The sequence below is a fragment of the Typha angustifolia genome, chromosome 14 (assembly GCF_048772165.1).
Source record: "Typha angustifolia cultivar Huaian chromosome 14, ASM4877216v1, whole genome shotgun sequence".
Classification (NCBI taxonomy): domain Eukaryota; kingdom Viridiplantae; phylum Streptophyta; class Magnoliopsida; order Poales; family Typhaceae; genus Typha; species Typha angustifolia.
In genome coordinates, this window is record NC_133252.1 from 12,468,213 (window position 1) to 12,490,001 (window position 21,789).

Here is a 21,789-nt window from a genome sequence, read left to right on the forward strand (position 1 = left end):
CTTTGATTATATTCAGCTTTGTTTCTATTCGTAGTATTGCTAAATCTCAATCATACTATATCCGAGCACCTTGTGCACTCCTTTCTCTTCCATCCTCATCCTTGTCTCCTCTGCATATTCCCATCTTCCATCTTCAGCATAAATATTGGACAGTAGCATATAGGCAGCATCACTGTTTGGTGTCAACTTGAGGATCTCCTCAGCTGCGAATTCGCCCATCTCTTTGTTCCCATGAATCCGACAGCCATTTAACAGTGATCTCCAAACGGCAGGCCAAGGTTCATATGGCATGCTTCGAATTATATCTCTAGCCTCCTCGAGAAGCCCCTTTCGTGCAAGGAGATCAATCAAACATGCAAAATTATCCTTTGCGGGGTGCATCCCGTATGTAGATTTTGCGGAGTTGAACAAATATTTCCCTTGCTCTACTAGACCCAGATGATTACAAGCCAAAAGGAGTGCAAGAAATGTAGCTTGAGTGGGACTTAAATTAGCTTGCTTCATTTTCTCATAGAGTCCAAGAGCTTCCATGATCAGGCCATGATGTGCAAAAGCTGTGATCATGGTATTGTAAAGAATGGCATCCTGATCTACTGGAATAGTATCAAATGCCTTCTTTGAGCTAGTAATATCACCACACTTGGCATAGGCATCTATAACAGCACTTGATACACAAAAATGCCTTTCGTATCCTGCCTTCATCACATGCGAATGGATACATTTGCAGTGGTTAATCACCGAGACATTCGCACTTGCATTTAGAACACTAGCCAGTATGAACTCATCAGGTTTCTCCCCTGCTTCTTGGAGACATTTAAGTAGTGAGAAGGCTTCGATAATAAGTCCTTGCTTTGAGAATGCCGAAATAATAGCTCCCCAGGATACCAAATCTGATTCTTCAATTTCTTCAAAAATCTTAAATGAGCTCTTGACCAATCCAAAGACAGCATAACCATTGATTAATGAAGTCCATACAAAAAGATAAGAAGAGAAGCCAAACTTAAGGATATTAGCATGGATCTGCTCGTAGATCCTTGGATCTTGAATTTCATTGCAAGTACTCAAGACTCCCGAGTATGTGAATTCATCTGCTCTTAAGCCCATCCTGATCAAATTGCAGAAAAGTTGTAATGCCTCTTCAGAATAGCCATTTATTCCATATCCTGCAATCATCTCATTCCATGTGACAGGATTTCTAGCAGAAATGCCACTGAACAAAATATATGCACTCTCCACCAAACCACATCTAGTTAACATATTTATAATTGAGTTCACAACAAGAACATTATCAGAAAAGCCACTACGGTAAGCAAAGCCAAAGAACTGGAGGCCAAGTGAAATATGCTCTTTAGCAGCACACATTCTTAAGATGACTGATAAAGTAACTTGGTTAGGTTTTAAACCATTGAGCAACATATCAGAGAATAAGCCAACAACTTCTCTTTCATCCTCCTCTTGGGCAGAACGAGATATCACAGTGTTCCATGAAACAACATCCTTCTCCTGTATTTTACCAAAGACTTTCATAGCACTATTCTTCATATGAAATCTAAAATACAAGTCAGCAAGAGAATTCATGACTGCATTATTTGACTGAAACTTATTCTGAACAATCAAGCAGTGTATTTGCCGCCCATAATTGAAGTCCCCAGTGATCAAGCATCCCTTAATAGCGCTTATATAAGAAAACTGGTCAGTGCCCAATTGTTCCTGGTGCATAAAAGCTACTGTTTTCATGGCGTCATATCCATACCCAGTTAGCACGTACCCCTCAACCATGGAATTCCAACAAGCCAAGTCTCGGTAAACTATGCACTCAAAGGCAAGCTCTGCAGCTTCAATATTTCCAAATCTAGCATACATCAGAACAAGTGAGCTACCGACATATGCATTTTGATCCAACCCAACTTTCAGAGCATTAGAATGAAGTGAAGAACCAAACTTCATGGCCTCAATCAACGAGCACACACTCATGACACTAGCAAAAGTGAACTCATTGGGACGAAACCCAGATCTCGTCATGTCGACGAGTAACTGAAAACCAATCTCGTGTTCACCGTTCCGAATCAGCCCAGATATCATGGAAGTCCAGGAGACCACATTCCTCTCGGGCATTTCACCAAACACTCGAAGTGCATGGTCCAAAGGTCCGCATTTCGAGTACATAACGATCAGGTTATTCTGAGAGAACACGTCATTAGAGAAGCCCAGCTTAATAATTTGGGCATGGATTTGAGTACCGAGATGGGGCAAATTGGAGAGGGAAGAGAAGGAGAGAGCATTCGCGATGGTAAGTGGGTCTTTTCTGAGATTTAGATTAGAGATTGGGTTAAGAACGTGGTGGGATTTATGGCTGTAGTCTGAAGTGGTGCAGGTTGACGCTAAACAAAGATGGTTATGAAGTGTGAGACGTATAAGACTATAAATCTTTTGGGTCTTCCCATGGCTACAAGTAGTTCGGGTAAATTGATAGTACATAGGATAGAACAAATCCAGACACTCTTTAGTTTAGTACTTTAGGGGAGGGGCTTCACTCTTATAGATAACATCAATTTTGCATTAGAATGTGGTGCATGCCTCTCATACATAAGGAGGGGAATAGAGAGCTTTAAATTTTAGCATATAATTGATAACACTACAAGTAAAATAAAATATTAAACTCAGAGACACCATAAAATAATAGAAGAAGCAAGACCCTATTTAAAAAAGCAAAGTGTCTCGAGTCAGCAGGTAACTCCATCGCCATCCGACAGTCTAAAACACGATCATATAAAACGGTGAAATCTAGATTATATAAGTTAGGTACAGTAAATTTAGTAATGTACTTTTATTAGATAATCAATTATTAGTGAATTAATTCAGAATTTTAAATTATGTGGAAAGATGATGTCCCTACATATGGCACCAAAATAAAATGATTAAAGAATGGACCATATTATATGAATCTGAATTAAATTTATGAATGCCAATGAGGATCTTAATAATTGGTCCTTTTAATTTTTGTCAAAAAGGGAAAAGAATCGTCATGATAATTTGTAACGATCTAGTACGAACCCTTTTGGTTTTTATCTACAAATATTGAAACATCTAGGTCCCATTCACAGCACAAAAGAACATGAGGGAGAGATAATGGATCACTTTGGCCCGTAATTAGTTGATTATCTGCTGGCTAATTAGTTTATGATAGTATAATAGTAAGCATGCAAACCAGCCATGCATGCGCACCAAAGTGCTTTCCATCCATTTATATATAAGCAATAGAAAAGGGCAGACATGAAAAAAGTAGCAGTGGCTGCTAATTATAAAGGAGAACTTTAGCATCAAACTAACAAAAGAGCAAATATTCTCATGGATTATTATCATAACTTTGTCTGGAAAATAATGAAGTACATGATATATTTAAGAGAGAGAGAGAGAGAGAGAGAGAGGAAAAAGGTTAAAATGTTCATGAAATTGATACAAAAAATTGAGTTATTCTCCAAGTGAAAGTATTATTTTATGAGAGCTAGCTGGATTGGGGACATTCTATTGTAATGTCTATCATATACAAAGTGGTAGTTGGCCACCAAATTATACACATCATGAATGGCAAAATTAAAATAAAATTATTTCAAGGGCCCATTTTTCTTTTTTATAATTTCAGTAGGAGCTCGTCTTCCATACCTTCCTTTCCATATAGTTAGCTACGTGTTTGGTATGAAATCCAAATCTAATTGTTGATGGATCTAAAGAGATAAAAAGAGATTTTTGCACTAATTACCTCCTAAATAGTTTAAAGAGAGCAACTAAAGAAACATTGTTAATTACATATTATTTTGAATATTGAGAGAGTTGAACATTAATACTTAAATTAAACTTTGTTCTGATTTTCAGTCAACATTTATATTAAGTGTGAATCCTATTTAAATACAAAAAAGATTAAATTCGATTTTTAAGTACATCACGGGATAAAAAGAGGTTTAAATAGATTGGAGAGAGGTTTAATTGAAGCAATCTATTATCATTTCGAATCGGATAAGATTTAAAAATAATTTGAATCTAATCTCTTATTATGTGTTTAAAAAAAAAAGTGCATACCTCACTATTTCTGAATGACTTTCTTTATCCTAAGATCCGTAATTAAAAGGGCACTGGGAAACTGACTACATTGTTCATAGAATTAACATTAGAAGTTAGAATGGGGTATTAAAGTATTTGCCTTTCAGTAAGACATGCAGGTCCATGTTAATCCTAATTATTTTCTGCCATACCTTCTTCATTTTTCCAATGAGAAACATAATAACAATTCATTGCCATTTATTTTTCCAAACAAAAATCCTTCATATAATTTACCAGGGCATATATACCTCATGCAGTACTTCACAGTGTATATATCTACATATAGTGCAGTTCATGGATGTCTTATATTAAGAACAAATAGAATAGGGGAACTTCGGTGCTCTAATGGAGATGAACTTTATGTGCGACTAGCCCACAGTGGACCAAATGAAACTTTAAGATTCAAACCTTGAAATAGTTCACCTTGCACTCTACATATATATCTTCTTACCAGTGTCGAAATCCGGCGAGGTCGACGGCAAACTAGGTGATCTGGGCTTGATGGAGAAGATGAGCACATGAAGAACTAGCTAACTTAGATAGTAATGCACGTGCCCTGCTTCTCCATCTTGCACAGTTCACCTCTCTTCAAGCCTCCATTAGAAGTAGATGGCATATCTAGCAAACTTATGCTCTTATTCTTATCCCGCACTTTATTTATAATGGTGAGTTTTTGGACACTAGCCATCACTATTCTCCACCTTATTCTCTCTCTTTATCCCTCCTTGATTAGATATCTTTTACTCTGCAACCTGAGTAGAATATTTAGGTTCAGGCCAGCTAAAGAGAGTGTGACAACTGAGAGGTATTCTATGGTCTTCTTCTTAAAAATAGACTCTTTAACTTTTGATGATGGTGCCACCCATTGGCACTTACAGCTGAGAAAAAATAATTGCGTGACTATAAAAGGTATGCATGTTTTGTTTTAGCAATAAAGGTGTCTAGAATTATGAGACAAGTAGCTAGATAAAATTGAGACTTGCTACCTACCACAGTTGATAATTTCTCTAGAATATTAATCTTGCGAATGATGGAGATTACTGCATAAAGAGTTTAATTTCTTATATTATCACTATTAGCGTTAAAATCATATATATATATATATATATATATATATATATATATATATATATATATTGCATGAAGAGTTCTTATCTGATGATCGTCGTAAACAAGTAAATGACAAAGATCACACGAAAGGGCTCTTAATTTTTATCTACTGATGTCTATATTTTTTAATTACCTGCCAGAATTAACACATATGAAGGTGGGGAAAGTACCTTAGAAGTTAATTTAATCTTATACCACTACATTTATCAGGTACTACACCGCCCATGGAGAACGTGGGAGGCATCTTCTGTTACTGCAACTATTATGTTTTCTTAGAGTACTTCTAACACATTAAATATGATACTATTCAGATGTACCCTTCAGATCAGTAAATCTGCATGTCATCGAACTTTTAGATGTATGTGCAAAAATTAAGGGATTAGGAAGAAAACTATTCAGTTAATTGGTTAAGAACTTGATGTGAAATTGGTGTTTCTCTCTAATGTCATAGTTTTAGATCTCTGTAGTTATCTCAGACTTATTCTTCTCTTTCTGGGAATATTAACTAAGATAAGATACGCAGTTAGTACTATTTGCGTGATACCAAGAACCTGTGCTTTGATACTAATTTGATTAGTTCTAAATCAGCTTAAGCAAATGCATGCAAGGACCATTATACGACTAAGTGATCTTAGGACCACCATTTAAATAGTGGTCCAAAGAATAATAAATAGCCTGCGGATCTTGATAATTCCAACAAAGTTGCCCTAAATAAAGGGAATAGCATTCCTTTATGGAGTGAACTGAAGGATTAAAAGCATAGACATGGTATCTTCCATTTGGTTCTATAATCAAAGTTGAAGCCAAGAATGTTGGGTTTGGAGGAAGATCCACTGCGGTGATTAGGGTGACTAGATCCCCATGATTTACTTTATTTAGTGGACATCATCATTGCTTAGCTAGGTTTTCATGATTACGTTTATCATGGACTATATTAGTTACTAAAGGAATTTCTAGAGATTTAGTTGGAGAAAATTTACTAGCTCTTTTATCTATCTATCTATCTATCTATCTATCTGTATAGAAAAAAGTGAATAAAGGGTTTAAGGGATTATCAGAAAACTCCATTAGGTAATGCCATATAATGGAGACTTAACAGTGCAATCCAACCTGGATTTATCAGTCTTTGTAACATGGTGACACATTAATGTGCAGGTAATCATTACACGTGAAATGGGGCAGCAAAGGACTTGCATTTGCTGTTAGGCAACTTTATTTTTCTTAATGGCATGCATGACACTCAGTGGAATATTGCAGAGCTTATGTCTTAACTTATGTAATTATATAACAATGATAAGTGTATATATAAAATAATTATAACAAACTTATTAGCACCACCTGACATGGATAAAATGACAAGGAATTGGAGACAAAAAGCCCGGAGAGAGAAGCATGAAAACGAGATCAGGAGAGGACTCAAAAGGTACCCATATTTTCTCCAGTAGCTTTCACTGTTGTATGACTAAAGATGAGTGAATAGTCCTATCTGCTTCCTTGCTTAGCTTTTCGGATCTGGACTTACCTCTAGGAAGGCAAGTTTGGAAATATTTATGAACAAGAAGGCTGGTCCATTTTCGGTGACAAGGCGGAATGAAAGATTATGAACTCTTGGTGATCAATCTATCACAAATTATACCGGAAGGTAAAAATTAGATTCGAACATACTATTTATAATTACTGTCCATGGCACTGTTTGTGCGCTATAATAATAAAATCGGAACAAGAAGCGTAGAAAGAACAATCTCAAATACAAGTTATTTTAGGTAGAAGAACTTCATGTTGGAATTTGGTTCAAATTCATATTTCAGCATTTTGCAGGCTTAGTGTGCCAATGCGTTCAAATGGGTTCTTTGGGCGTTCGAACGTAATTCCCAGACAGAGACTAAGTGATGCAGGCGTTCGAATGGCCTAGCCGCGTTCGAACGCGAGCCAACCCGAGAGCAGCTATTTCTGCAGGCGTTCGAACGTCAGTCTGTATTTGCATTGGGCGTGTTCGAACGCCCCTTTGGATCTGCTGCTTTGATATTGGGCGTGTTCAAACGCCATGCGAAAAAATCCAACTTGAACCGGCCCTATAAATAGAAATGTTGGGTTTTAGAATTTTGGGTGAGCATTTTACCAAGAGAGAAAAATTTGTAGGAGAGAACCATAATTGTTTAGAGAGAGATTAGAGTTGTAAACTCTTCGTATTTGAAGATTCGCATAGTGGATTGAAGATTGCCTCGTCCGTGGACGTAGGCACATTGCCGAACCACGTAAATCGTGTCTCTCCCTCTTTTCTCTTCATGGTTTGCATCTATTTGATGTTCATATTTATAATTACCTTGGGTATTTGAAGTTTTCTACAACTAGCATTTTGTATTTGGAGTTCTCACATTGATATTGATATTAGCTTTGTTAATATTTGATTTGCCCCAAATTATTACTATTCTATTTGGATTTGTTTGAGGGTGAAGGGTTTTACTTTCGCTTCCCTCACCTATTTGAGTATTTTGCACAACGCTTCAAACTCGATAAAATAACTACATGTTTGATTTTTATAACATATATAAGATTTTGCTCACTCAAGTTCGTAATACACTGTAGTTCTTTTAAATCCAATATAAATATCTTGATTAAGTAGAAACATCAACGTATTGTTTTTAAACTCTAAGTCTAGATATTGCAGTTCTTTTCTCTTATCTTTCCAATAATGCTCTTGCAAGTGAATGTTCTGAGCCAGCTTGACGTAATTTCGTCTCTGTTGGGCTTAAAAATTTAGCCAAAAGCCTAAGTTCTAAGAATTGGATCTGGTTACTAGCAACCAAACACCTACGAACTCATAGTTCAAAGATCAAATAAATATTGGTTCGATTGAGCCAATCCTAACCTGGAGGAATTATAATTTTATAAATTGGATCAGGTGGTGATCTATCTTATACTTATTCCATATAAAGCCAACTCCATTTGACTACGTCGAGTCCTCTAGAAGGAATTTAATACTAGCAACATGGAATAGATGGGAGTTTTGAAGTCAAACGATTGTTTCTTAGTCAAAAATTGTATCCAATTAATTAATTTTCAAAAGATTGCATGTATACTTTTCAAAAAAAATTTTATTTACTTATGTGACCTCTAAAATTAATATTTGTATATATATATATAACTCTAGTTATTTTTAAAATTAAGTCTCAATAATTTCTTAATTAAGAAAAAAATATAAAGTAGAATAATAATAATTCCATCTTTTTATGTCTAAATTGTTTAAATTATAACGGTTAGTTAACTCTAACGGACACAAAGAAATAAGGGTTTAAAGTATATAAATGTAAAAATCGTGTGTTTTGAAAAATATACATATAAATATTAAATTTAGAGGGGGCATAGAAGCAAATATGGGCTTTTTGTAGGACAAGACTGCAAAAAACCTCCTTTTTCAATTGAGTGTGACTACGAGAAGACCACAAATCTTGACCGCTCAATTGGATGATTACAATAGGAGGGCAATTGCTTTGGCGTGACTGTAACCCGGGAGTTAGGTTTCCTGCCGTTGTGAAAGTTTGAATGACCGGTGAGCTGACCGTTTCCCTTTTGGCCGCTTTCCTTAAACATTTATGTCCTTCTTTGACGTTTTACTTTCTCTTCTCCTCCAAAGTGTTGAACTTTACTTTGTCTCTGTCCTTCTTTCTCTGAATTCAACATAAGGAAGGCTCTCTTGCAAAAAAAATTCCCCGCAAAGAATTGAGAGAGAAAAGAGGAGGCAATTTGTGGGACTTGGGCACTCTCATCCTAGAGGTAAGTAGTCGGAGTGATGCACTTATATTTAATCACTAAGTTTCATCATTTTTATTCAGCTTAGAATTTGATCGGTATACACATTCCTTGATATAATTATCCTCTATGATCCAATCGAATTTGATGAGTTTAACAGTGAATTTTAACTGATAGGTTTTCTTCTACCATTCCTCAAACAAGAGTATGGAAATTTTTTAAAGTTTCATGAGGTTTAGATTGATTTCTTGATATCACCAGCAGAAGGCTACCATTCTCTGCCAGAAAGATCTGGTGGTGAAGGAAATTCATTAAGCGAATATAGGATGGTTCTTGATGGTGAAGGTGATAAAGAACAATTTCACAATGTATCAGATTCTTGTACAAATCAAAATGCTCCAATTCTGAGGGAATATAGTATCCGAGTTCCATCCCTTCAGGAGAAACTACTCTGTGCAGAAAGCCGCCCGAGAAGACTTCTAGATTTTCTAAAGGCTAATCCTTCCATGGAGTGGTTTAAGAAGTTCAAATTTCCGTCCCCTTTAAAGATATTCCGAAGAACTATCAACGAAAGAGAAGAAATCTCGATCTCAGTTCCTTCTCCCGTTGGTATCAGCCGCGGTTTCCATACTCACTTCATCCGAAAAATAAATTGGAGTTCTTTCTTTAACATTTGCAAGAAATGGTTGAAGAATCCAATGAACATTGCTATTCTTATTTGGTTACTTTGTGTCGCTGCATCTGCCACTATGCTGGGCCTGCTTGTCCTAGGAGTGCTTGACGAAGCTTTTCCTACGACTGTCTCTCGAAATCACTGGATTGAAATCAACAACCAAGTCCTCAATGCACTCTTCACTCTCATGAGCATATACCAACATCCTAATCTCTTCTACCACTTTTTCCTACTCTGTCGATGGCAATCAGAGGATATTATCGAGCTAAGAAAGTTATACTGCAAGAATGGATCTTACCGGCCTCATGAATGGGCTCATATGATGGTCGTTGTCGTCCTCCTCCACATCACTTGCTTTGCTCAGTATGCCTTGTGTGGTCTATACTGGGGATTCTCCAGCACGCAGCGACCTGAGTTTGCCGAGAACTGTTTCTTCGTATTGGGTACTACTGCACCAATCTTTGCAGGAATATACATGGTCTATAGTCCTCTTGGAAGGGATTACAATTCTGAATCAGATGAAGAATCACAGGCTAAGTCTCCTTGTTCTGATGCTAAGAAATTGAAAAGGTCAGGTCTGAAGTTGTGTCAAAGAAGAGTGGTTGTAAACAAGCCTGAGTGGATAGGAGGGCTATTTGATTGCAGTGATGACATTACTGTCGGATACCTTTCCTTCTGCTGCACATTTTGTGTCTTTGGTTGGAATATGGAGAGACTGGGCTTTGGCAACATGTATGTACATATTTTTACTTTCCTTCTGCTATGTGTAGCTCCATTCTGGATATTCAACATCTCAGCCCTCAACATTCACAATTATGTTATGGGTGATATAATTGGAATAGCAGGGATACTTCTATGTGTCTTTGGTTTGCTCTATGGGGGTTATTGGAGGATTCAGATGAGGAAAAAGTTTAAGCTTCCTGGTAGTACCTTCTGCTGTGGGTCTGCTTCATTAACTGATTACTTGCAATGGATGTTCTGTTGGGCTTGTGCTCTGGCACAGGAGGTGCGTACCGGGAATTTTTATGATATAGAGGATGATATCTTCTATAGAAAGCTGTTGGGCAGCGATGGAGAGAGCAATACTGTGTTGAATCCAAATGATCATGAAAGTGGATCAAATCCGATCATCATATTTGATATGCCAAGTCAAATTGAGAGAGAAGAGCATAGAAGTAGTCCAGATTGCTCATGGATAAAAAATAAGGAGATGGATTCAAGATTGGCAGTAGATGTTGCAATCACCCCACCTATACAACCATTGATACAGTTGGAAGATAGAATAAATGTTGGCAAGACAACCTGCACGACCACCTAAACTTTGGAGGCAACTCAGCAACTTAGTCTAACAATGGATTGGAACCTGCCAAATGTAAAGGCTGTTCATTGGCATTATACCTTGGTGTTAGTTTTTCATTATTTTTCATACAAAGAGGTTACTGTAAAGAGAGTTAGTAAATGTAAATGAATTATTCTTTGATCTGTACATTATCCTTCATCCAAGCATTTAGATTTTAAACATTAGAGCCTTATTTTAAAGAACTAATAAACTTCACTTTCTTGATACCATACATGTGGTCCGACATTTTTTTCTTTCTCATTCTGATACTGTTGAGCCAAGTGGACTTTCCTAAGGCCAACATACAATCTGTATTAAAACACCACCATAGTCTGAAATAAATTCTGACAATTACTTAAACCACCTAAATGATACTATTTAGTCAGCGAATTAAAGATGGACGGTGCAATATGGAGAATTCACACGACTGATCATAATTATTCAAGATAGGTAGTTGGTGCCTCGGTGTTCTGTTTGTGATCTCTATAATGTATCCACCTCTTTGTAGCTGATGCAATACAGAGATGTAGTCCACTGAAGTTGTTATAATGGCGACAAGAACATTTTCTTGTTTTCTCCCTTTTACCAAATCAGACGGCCAAGAAGTTGTCGATTACCTCATCAGAGACCATTTCAAATACTTGCTCTTGACTTTACTGACATCATATGAACAACATACACACATAGCACCTCTTGTCACACTGTGAATGCTATACATAGGGCGATTTCAGAATTTAATGACCATTTGACTCACCCAAGATGGCAAGAGAACCGTAAGCATAACGGTAACGTATCATAGTCTAACCCAGTTGACCTTTTCCTAGCTACTTCCATAACAAACATTTCATGTGGACAATACTTTGTACAAAAGTCTCTTGCTCTCTCTTTTTTCTTCTCTATGGCCTTTCTCTCTCAGCCCATACTACTACCGCTATTTATTTTCTAACTAGCTGATAGGAAATTTTGACTCTACCGCATTAATGAGATGGAAGAGAAAGCTCATGTACCTGTTTGTCCTCCTATATGTAGTCAAGAAAGAGTTCCATGTAAGGAAGCATCTTCCAAATTTTTCTCTTGGTTCTTGGTTGCTTCGGTAGTAGGAGAGGAGGTGGTACAAAGCTTGAGAGGATCCAGCTCCAATCTTCTTCTCCTTGGCCCACCCAAAGAGAGAGGTACTATGCTTGTTAATATAGAAAATGGGTATGTTTGATATTTGCTGGTGGATGTGGGTCTTGAATTATTTAGTACAAATCCACTGTTGACTAACTTTATAAAAACCTTTCATTTTGTATAATCTTATTGATATTTTGCAGTGGCAAAAGGGAGTTTGATCAAAGAGATGCCTTTTCTTTTCTTTTGTTTGTATAATTATATTTCCTTTTCATTCACTTGGTGACCTGAAGAATGTCGTCTGGAAATTAAGGTAGTGGGCAAGATAGGAAACTAAAATGGAAGAGGGAATTTTGTGAATAAACATGGAAGACGGAACGAATAAGATGACAACTGACAAACTACTCTGAGATAAGAGAATTTTCAATTTTATACAAGTGAATACCAACTAAAGTATGTTCTGTTGTCTTCACTTTCACCAATATTTGACTTACTTTCTCATTTAACTTAGTCATGTATCTGCAAGATTGGAACGATAAACCGATACAGATGTGTTAAAGTACCCATAAGTTTGATTAGTCTTAGATCTTAATGCTGGACTGTTTTGAATTTGTTGTTTCCTATCTCCTATTTCCTCTGATGTATGTTATGGTAGAAACAGCTGCTGTATGTATTAGTTTTTCTTTTTCTTTCCAAATTATAGTTGTGAGTTCTAATTTCTACCATGACTGGAAACAATTGAAGGTTTTTCACCTGAGATGGAGTCAGATGATCAGAAGAATAAGAAAACCAATGAGATCCAAACAGCATCAGAAACTACTCAAAGCAATCCAAACATGAAGCTGAGGGATTACATTCCCATTTACATCCCTGCTGTTGAAAAAGGACTTCTTGATCACAGACAGAGAGAGAAAAGGTTTCTAGATTTTCTGAGTGCTCGACCATCCAAAGATTGGTTCCTTAAATTTGGATTCATCGATAAATTTTCGCCTTACTCATTGGCGAAGCGAATTCAAAGCCGACAGAATGGCTCTTCACCACCCAAGTTTGCTCCTGGTTACCGCAGGCAAAGATTTCGCGTGCCATTTGTTCGAACAGTGAATTGGAAATCTCTGATCACTTACTGCAAGAACTGGGCAAAGCACCCTACAAACATGGCCTTTCTAGTATGGCTCTTCTTTGTTGCTATCGGCATCCTAGTACTCTTCCTCCTCATGACAGGATTACTAAACGGCGCGATACCGAAGAGCTCGCAAAGAAAGCGATGGACTGAGATCACCAACCAAATTCTCAACGCACTCTTCACCATCATGTGCCTCTACCAACACCCAAAGCTCTTCCACCACTTAGTTCTACTACTTCGATGGCGTTCAAGCGACACCGCAGAGCTAAGGAGAGTCTACTGCAAGAATGGAACAACAAGGCCTCGCGAGAGGATTCACATTGCGGTCGTCGTGCTCCTCTTCCACATCACTTGCTTCGCGCAGTACTTGTACTGCGCTCTCTTCTGGGGGTACACAAACAAGACGCGACCGGGCTGGGCGGTGAATCTATGCATGGGCCTTGGCATTGGAACACCTATCATTGCTGGTCTGTACATGATCTATGGACCCTTAGGAAGAAAATATGAGCCAGAGAGCAATGAAGAACAGCAGAATCAAGCGATAGAGTCGGATGCCATGAAGAATAGATATAAGGATCAAAGAGTAATATTGTCAAAGCCAGTGTGGATAGGGGGAATATTTGATTGCTGGGACGATCTCACTGTGGCCTATCTCTCATGCTTCTGCACCTTTTGTGTCTTTGGATGGAACATGGAGAGGCTTCGATTTGGAAACATGTATGTCCACATCTGCACATTTATCCTGTTCTGCGTTGCTCCTTTCTGGGTGTTCAATGTAGCAGCACTCAACATCGGTGATGAGACTATCAGATATGTAGTAGGGATCACAGGGATAATTCTTTGCGTGTTAGGACTGCTATATGGAGGCTTTTGGAGAATTCAGATGAGGAGAAGATTTAAACTGCCTGCAAGTTCCTTCTGTTGTGGAAATCCAGATGTTAGTGATTTCTTGCAGTGGCTATTTTGTTGGTCATGTTCTTTAGCTCAAGAGGTGAGGACTGTTAACTTCTATGACATTGAGGAAGATAGTTTCTACACAAGGGAGAAGGAGGAGGAAGAGAAGGAGATCGGCGCGGCGTTGGAGCCACTGCAAAGAGAAGGTAGCTCAGGGCCGTCGATCAAATCAAACTCTATGATTCAGAGGAATTATTTGGAAGATGATGTAATTGCACCACCTCTTCCGGTACTAATTCAATGAGATGAGAGCCAATTGAGATGATTTAGATTAGCATGATAAGAGTATAGAGCAGAGACATGAGTGTTTTGTTATACTTAAGGCTTCTCTTTTCCTTTTTCAGTTAATTTCTTAGTCTGACTTGTTTGATGCTCTCACAGTAGTACTAATTTTTCAGAGACATTCTTATGAGCTATTCTTCAGATAGACAGAGATTTATGATAAGTTATGTGGCATTATCCACTCATTTGAATTAAAAGGATAAATTATTTTGATTAGTCCTGAAGGTAAATTTTCTCAATTATTAGTTTTCTCATCATCTTTATTAATATTATACAATTGTTGAAATATGAAAAATCAATCAATCACCTTAAAAGTTTATAGTATATATAATTGTGATTTAAGATATTTTAATGAATTCTATCCATTTAATTCAAGGTTTGGCAAAAATATTCTCAAGGTTTGGTGAGAAAATGCATGAGCAATTACTTGCTCATTTACCAATATTTTTTGCGATTTTACAGCCCGTAACAGGAATCCAAGTATCCGAATGCAGGAAACTGCTGCATCACGGATTGCATCCGATCTGATTCCCCAAGCTGTCTCCCTTCAGTGCAGGCAACACGGGTGTGAGCCATTTTACATCAGCCACGTGGCCATGAGACAGCGATGGTATCCGCAAACTGCGCCGCCGTACGCTTTCTTCCTTCTTCCTCAAGGCATTTGCTCAGGTTTTCGACATCTTGAGCGATGTAAAGATGCATAGCCATGCCCTTAAAGTTGTATTCGACTCCATTGTCTTGGACAAGGACCAGCTTGGTGTCTTTATCAACGAAAAGTAGCCTCTTGGATGATGCCCTGTAGTTGTTCGATGAAATGCCAGTAAGAGTATAGATTACTTCCGTTATTAGTGGATATATCGACGTTCTAAAGTTGAATGAGGTATTTGGTATCTTTGAGGAGGTATTAGGGATGGACTTGTGGCGACATAGCTTTACGCAGGTCAGGGTGTTGCGGCCTGTTCATAGACAGGAGAGTGGATTCATAGATTTGTAGCCAGAAAGGTATGGATAATAATGTGGTTGTCGTTACTTTCCTCGTGCAACGAGTGTTCTTGATGAGAGGGCCAAGAGGAAAGTTGTACTCTGGAGTTTTCCTCTTCGAAAATGCAGTCTGATCATGAGTAGATTCAGAGTTGGGTCGTAAGGTGAGCTGCATTGATCGATATTAATGAGTTTCTGATTAACCCTATGTCAGGGGCTGCATTGATCGATATGTCAAAGAATCTAGATTATTCTAAAGATCAGTACCTATTATTACAAGGACAATGTCCATTTTACGTGAAATGAAGTGTACCTAATGCACAAAAGCTTCTCTAAATTCTTCTAGCTTACTGAAACAAATCTGTTCAAAATCACACTTCTTTATTATACAATAACTTTACATTCTGGTATCCTGCAGGTTGTATGATGCTTCTGAGAATGTGGATCTATATCAACTTCCAGCACTGAGATGAGACTTTACATAAATCAGTATACCTGAATTGGGTTATTATTTTTTGTTAGTTCATTGCGATGTGTTTTCCTCCACTCCCATGGTTTCTCTGGGTTCGGTAAACCCCACAGTCCTCTACGTGCGAGGCGCGCTTCTTTTTGCCACTGAGGGAGTAGTTTCAACAAATATTAGAGCTATTGAAGGTTAAAAAGGTTGAAAATTTTGACCGTTCTTGGTAACTCACATTTGCAAATTCAGGGCGTTGGTCATAAGCTTTAAAATGCCATGCAAATCCTCTCTTCAGTAGTTGCTCCTGCAAATAGCCATTCAGAGAGGCATTATAAGTACAGTTACCAATTTCATGGAAACTACATCAATATGCCTTGTCACCTGTATAAATACGCCATTGCAGTAAATATCTCCAATGGATCGGCCATAACAGTCCTCCCCATAGACATGAATTGTCAGACTCTTTCCTTGGATGAGCTTAACCAATGCCTCCTTTGACTCCTGCCCATAAGTCATCGCCATCTCAGGTGCGTCGATTCCCCTATTGGCTTGTAAAGATTATGACGAGATTGATCTGTGGTAGGAAAAGAATAGTCTCCAAAGAAGTGCAATCTGATGCGTACCTCAATCTTATTCGGTATTTTCGCGCGAGGGTAAACTTATTGTCATGTCCCTTTATGTACCTATAATGGAAGCAACTCTCAGGTATTGGAACAAAACAATCTTTTGATTAGTACTGGGATCAGTAGTACCTATATCCTGCTTTTTTGATGATCTTGAGAAGCTCATGAGCTCTTGCAGAGTCTTTCGCAGCTTGAGCCTCAGTTCTCTCAATGGCAGCTTCATGCACTTCTCGTGGAACATTTGCAGACTCTCTTGGGTATGCAGTGTCGACGTACACTGATAAACCATCTCCATCAGCAATTACACTCGCATCAACCTAATTCGGTGGTCAATATTATGAGATTAACCATAGGCCCAAAGTATGATATTTTTGAATTGACTTTGAATGATGCAATTGCAAGGCTAGAAGTATTTAACTGGTAATGTGTGCAATTTAAATTTCACTTTTTCAGGCAACGGTGATGGAAGATGTGAGCTTTCTGCAGAAATTTGAGGAGTTGGAAGGCCATAAAATTCCAATACACCCTGAAGAAGAACAATATTGCAGACTACTTTTTTATAATGGAGATGAAGTATTTACATGGGACATAATTTGTTGGCATTCTGGACTTACGAAGAGAAAAAAGAAACTATATGGGAGTTCACCTCAATATCTGCATTCTGAATTCTTCTCAAGGTCTGAACGACCAGCCTGGCTGCTTCCTCTGATGTTCTTGGTGGAAGACTAGATTCCTGCCACGCCTCATGCAGCTTCTTGTACCTATGATAAGTTGGTAAAAAAGACCATCTACTCTATTATAAAGAGAACTATAAGCTGCATAACTTTACTTCTACATTCCGGTAATTGATAAACAGCATGCTGTGATCCTGTAGAAGAGCAGCTCAATTGGAGTGACACAAACCATAAAAGGCCACACCTTTATCACCAAAAGCTCAAGCTGCACATGAATCTCAAGGCAGTCGATCACCAGGTTCAGAACTTGTACATACATATATACTTTTCAGTTATGTTGTTGTTCATAATTTCTTCCAATCCTTTCCATTAGTTCCTTAAATACAGTAATTTATGTACGGAACTAACAAACTGAGAGCTAGACATACCAATAAATTTGTGCCTTCTTGGAGGATGCAACATATTGGCTTAATCCTCCTGGAACCTAATTTCCAATAAAAGAGAGAGAAAGAACAAAAATACAAAACAAAAAAAGATTGAGTTGGGCTTATATGCCTGAGATAAGATCAAGCTGTGGTAAGTTAGAATTGATATGGTTTTGCATGAAAAAGGAAGTAGCAGCAATTACTGCAATGGTTGTAGTGAGAGTCGTTGTGAGTGATTACCTGAGAAGTTATGGAGAAGTTGTTGAGATCATTGGAAAGATCTGAGAGGCCAACATTGACTTGGATGGTCCAATATGGCACCGAAGTCTGGGTCTCATGATGAGGTCTATAGTCATCAGAATCACCTCTGAGACATCTAAGAATGGCGTTTCCCATTCCCTCTTCTCACAATACTCTTCTTTGCTTACAGTCCTGAGAGAGAGAGAGAGAGAGAGGAAAGAGGGTAGATGGAGAGTGCAAAGGTCAAGATGAGAATGGAAGACCCAGCTATAGGGACTGCTTTTAAGCTTTCGCGAGAATAGGAAACCCAATTGACATAGGAAAGGCCACATTTTTCTCTTTTTGGCCACTTTAGACAAAAGAATCTTGGTACAACATCACATTTTCTCTAATTTGAATAATGCATTGAAAGAAGTATTCAATTCAGTGGATTAGTAATGTTGGAGATTACGCATTGAATTTCTAGTAGTAGATCCATAATCCACTTACAAATTCCTTATCTATTGATTACGGATTTCGCAGACAATAAAAGACTTTGGATAGTTCTATCTAACTGATTAGTACTTTATGAAAAATAACAATATAAATCTAACTGACTAGTCAAAGTTCTGATGCTACCTCTCACTGTAGAAGTTCTGTCAAAAAATGACCATTCTTTCCTCCTGGAAATAATGAACCATACAACACATAATAATTACAGAAAAGAGAAGTTCCTACTGAAAATGAGAGCACATTGTGTGTATTTGAGAATTGTCATATGCAACCTCTTATCAATGATAACAACCCTCAAAAGATTTGGAAAGAAAGAGAAGAGATCTGTAACTTGTTTATGTTATAATCAAGTGAATGACTCAGTGTCAAAAAGTTATCGTTCTATATATATATATATATATATATATATATATATATATATATATATATATATATATTTTGTTGTTGTTGTGCATCAGACCATATTAAAAATTGAATGAAATTTGTGCTCATGAACTTTCTCTCTTAACAAAAAAACTCAATTGGGTGGAGAGAAAAGAGGAGAGAAGAAGCGAGGTGCCATGAATAAGGTTAAAAAGGTCGATGAAATTATTGAAAATTTTGTTTTGTCCTAATTTTTTTATTATGTGAAGAATATATTAGTACTTTTTGTACAAAAAATGGGGTGTTGTTTAGTGAATCTAATTACTTTAATTTGCATGCTTGCTGTGATTATCTACAGTCTCAATTATTTTGTCAAGACAGTCTTTGAAATGTGAACAGAATATCTACTCACTGATTTGATGTTCGGACCAATATCAAGAGAAAGTTGATAAAGTTGCACACTAATATATTGCCAAGTTGTTAAGTAGGTTGGGCAAGTGCAGGGGAAGCGAAGGGACCACAATTTTTTTTTTCTAAAGAAAAGCGGGCTCAGTAAAGTTATATATTAAGGGACCATAATATGTTCATTGTAGTATCCTTTTCCTATCCTATATTATATTCTATCTAACTATAGGAGATATCCACATTATAAAGAAGAATTATATCTTGTTGAATGTATTTAATTAGATTTTTTTTTCTTCTTTTGTGTGTGTGTGTGTGTGTGTGTGTAACTTGTTGAATGTATTGGATTCAAAAGCTTGTGGGTGTATGCTTCCAGATGAAGTTATAAGAATCCAAAATTTACTTTGTGAAGGCAAACAAGGTTAAAAAAAATTCCTTAATTATGTGCAGGGTAGCTCTATTGTAAGTGGAACAGTGGTGTCATGAAGGTGGAACTTTGTTTTGTTTCTTTGTTCTTCGAGAAAAAACTGTAGTCCTTTGAAGTTTGATGACTAAGATGTCAAGTTCTATCACAAGAGGCTTGGTTAAGTAGTTCAAAAGCTTTTTCTTAGTGGCTGTCATGGTAGAGGGATAATCTTGGGGACAAATACTACAAAGTGAATAAAGTATTGGAGCCTTTGGTGGACTTAATTGCGAAGATAAGATTTTAATTCTCAAACTTAGAGGTTCATTTTTCAGAGAGAGAACTGTAGTTTTAGTACAGAGAAGTTTGCAAGTGAGTTTATTTGACTCATAGCCATCTTAATTAGCGTCATAAGTATGACATCATGCTAAGAACTCTAGAGCAGCACATATAATCAACCATAATGATGTCTAAATGCGGTGGTTGATTGTGATGTTGACATTGTCTTCCGAATTATTCTATCCACTACCACTATTATTATTATGATTATTATTTCTCTATATGGTATTCTCCTTGATTACGTATTCAGTCCTCAATAATTTGGGATTGGCCTAGATGGCTTGCGACCCACTCGAGATCGTCTCTTTCAGCTCTTGTCCATATATATATATATAGTCTCATATCAAAAAATTAGTTTGGTAGAGTTATTGAAAATGGTTTGGTGGCATAGTAGTCTTTTTATATTTTATTTTCCTTTTGATGAAAGGTGGCGTAGTAGTACGGAGGCAAAGTTCTTGCCTCGAGCTTAAGTTTTATTAATTATATATATATATATATTCTTGAAAAAGAAAATTTATGAACAAAGCTTTGGACTTAATACGTCTCGTAAGGATGTGGGCTTAAACCTAGAACGACCCAGCAAGAAAGTTAATGGGCTGCTCGAATTAGGGTTGGGCAAACCTTTTAGGTTGCAACCATGAACAATCCCCAAGAAGCTTCTATACAAAATGTATTATATTATTAATTTTAGATACTTTAAGAATTCTTTTTGATTTTATTTTTGAGGAAAGGAGGAGAAAATAGATAGTTAAAATGGCCAGGAGGGTAAGATAGATTAACAGTTAAGGAAGTCAAATGCCATAAAACAAACACATGAGAATGCTTGTGTGAAGATGAACGATAGTATATGAATCCAAGTGTAATTTATCTAATTTTTTTTTATCTTATAATAGTTTGTTGGGTTTTTGGAAAAGAAAAATGTTAGGTTAATACTTCAGGCTCCATTTGGCTGAAGAAAATTAAAAAAAAGAGGCTTTTATCTATGAATTAAGAATCCCTTATTCATAATTAATAGTCAAACATTATAAATCTAATATAATTAATATCATGATTGATATTTTTTAGCATAACTAATACTAGAAATAATGGCACAATCTATTATTCGCAACGAACACTAAAATATAGTTATCATATATATATATATATATTAAAATATAAAATATAAAAATTATCGTTCTCTCTTATCGTTTAATTTTTCAGAACATATATCACGGATTAAATTCTATTATATCTATCTTTATTTAAATATATAAAATTTTACATATTTAAATTAAATTGATTTCTTATGCCAAAGAGGAGTTAACACACTAAACTATATATAAAAAAAAAGTATATAATACTATTTATAAATGATTCATATTCTTCTTCAATAAAAGGAAGGTATAATCACTATCTTTTATCTTTGTAAGCAATTGGAGTTGTGGTCGTTAGTCTATTCCACTCTTGTCCCCTGTAGTACAAAAGTATACAAACAAACAAAGTAAAATAGACCTCCTCATCAGGAAAAGGGGTCACATAGTGGAATAAAAAAAAGAAATAAAGAAAGGAGAAGAAGCCTTCCCCGGATGTGACCGGGGGGCGATGAGGGCCAGATGAGTACTCCGGAAGAGGTCCTTTCCAGTACGGTGCGTTTCACTTTTCTTTTTTTACTCTAATAAATTCCTTTTCCCCACTATCTCTCTCTCTCTCTCTCTCCGTTCCACTTTGTTTTCTTTCAGATGTGCTCACCTCTCTCTCTCTCTCTTATATTATATATATATATATATATAGAGAGAGAGAGATAATAATTTATAAATTACACTCTGTATTTATTTTATTTAACTGTCGGAAACTTATCTGAATTGGATGTCGTCCTATTGAACTACCGTTATGAATTCAGTGTAGAGCCCAAACAGACAGGGTGGTAATCTCACCAGGGGTGTGTCTAAGATCTCTCTAATCCAGATTC

The 21,789-nt window shown here is 36.8% G+C and overlaps 4 protein-coding genes across 5 annotated transcripts; 2 read left to right on the plus strand and 2 right to left on the minus strand.

Moving 5' to 3' along the window:
• Positions 1 to 38: 38 nt before the first annotated feature.
• Positions 39 to 3,523, minus strand: LOC140776472 (pentatricopeptide repeat-containing protein At4g13650-like). The gene has a single exon (XM_073120189.1). The coding sequence runs from the start codon at positions 2,476 to 2,478 to the stop codon at positions 40 to 42; it is 2,439 nt and encodes an 812-aa protein (XP_072976290.1). The 5' UTR covers positions 2,479 to 3,523; the 3' UTR covers position 39.
• A 5,325-nt stretch (positions 3,524 to 8,848) lies between these two features.
• Positions 8,849 to 11,117, plus strand: LOC140776084 (uncharacterized). The gene is made up of 2 exons (XM_073119647.1): positions 8,849 to 8,982; positions 9,136 to 11,117. The coding sequence occupies exon 2, from the start codon at positions 9,285 to 9,287 to the stop codon at positions 10,947 to 10,949; it is 1,665 nt and encodes a 554-aa protein (XP_072975748.1). The 5' UTR covers positions 8,849 to 8,982; positions 9,136 to 9,284; the 3' UTR covers positions 10,950 to 11,117.
• A 919-nt stretch (positions 11,118 to 12,036) lies between these two features.
• LOC140776302 (uncharacterized) lies at positions 12,037 to 14,599 on the plus strand. The gene is made up of 2 exons (XM_073119964.1): positions 12,037 to 12,142; positions 12,825 to 14,599. The coding sequence occupies exon 2, from the start codon at positions 12,839 to 12,841 to the stop codon at positions 14,399 to 14,401; it is 1,563 nt and encodes a 520-aa protein (XP_072976065.1). The 5' UTR covers positions 12,037 to 12,142; positions 12,825 to 12,838; the 3' UTR covers positions 14,402 to 14,599.
• A 1,183-nt stretch (positions 14,600 to 15,782) lies between these two features.
• On the minus strand, positions 15,783 to 18,158 carry LOC140776053 (probable staphylococcal-like nuclease CAN1). Of its 2 annotated transcripts, XM_073119607.1 has the most exons (9): positions 17,843 to 18,158; positions 17,606 to 17,661; positions 17,150 to 17,264; positions 16,922 to 17,029; positions 16,633 to 16,820; positions 16,504 to 16,563; positions 16,262 to 16,421; positions 16,116 to 16,184; positions 15,783 to 16,035 (listed from the first exon to the last, which is right to left on the minus strand). In XM_073119607.1, exons 1-9 carry the CDS (start codon positions 17,996 to 17,998, stop codon positions 15,907 to 15,909), a joined length of 1,041 nt encoding a protein of 346 aa, XP_072975708.1. In that variant the 5' UTR covers positions 17,999 to 18,158; the 3' UTR covers positions 15,783 to 15,906. The 2 variants fall into 2 exon arrangements, with proteins under 2 accessions (XP_072975708.1, XP_072975709.1); XM_073119608.1 differs by lacking the exon at positions 16,922 to 17,029 and having other exon boundaries at positions 17,843 to 18,155.
• Between the last annotated feature and the right edge of the window lie 3,631 nt (positions 18,159 to 21,789).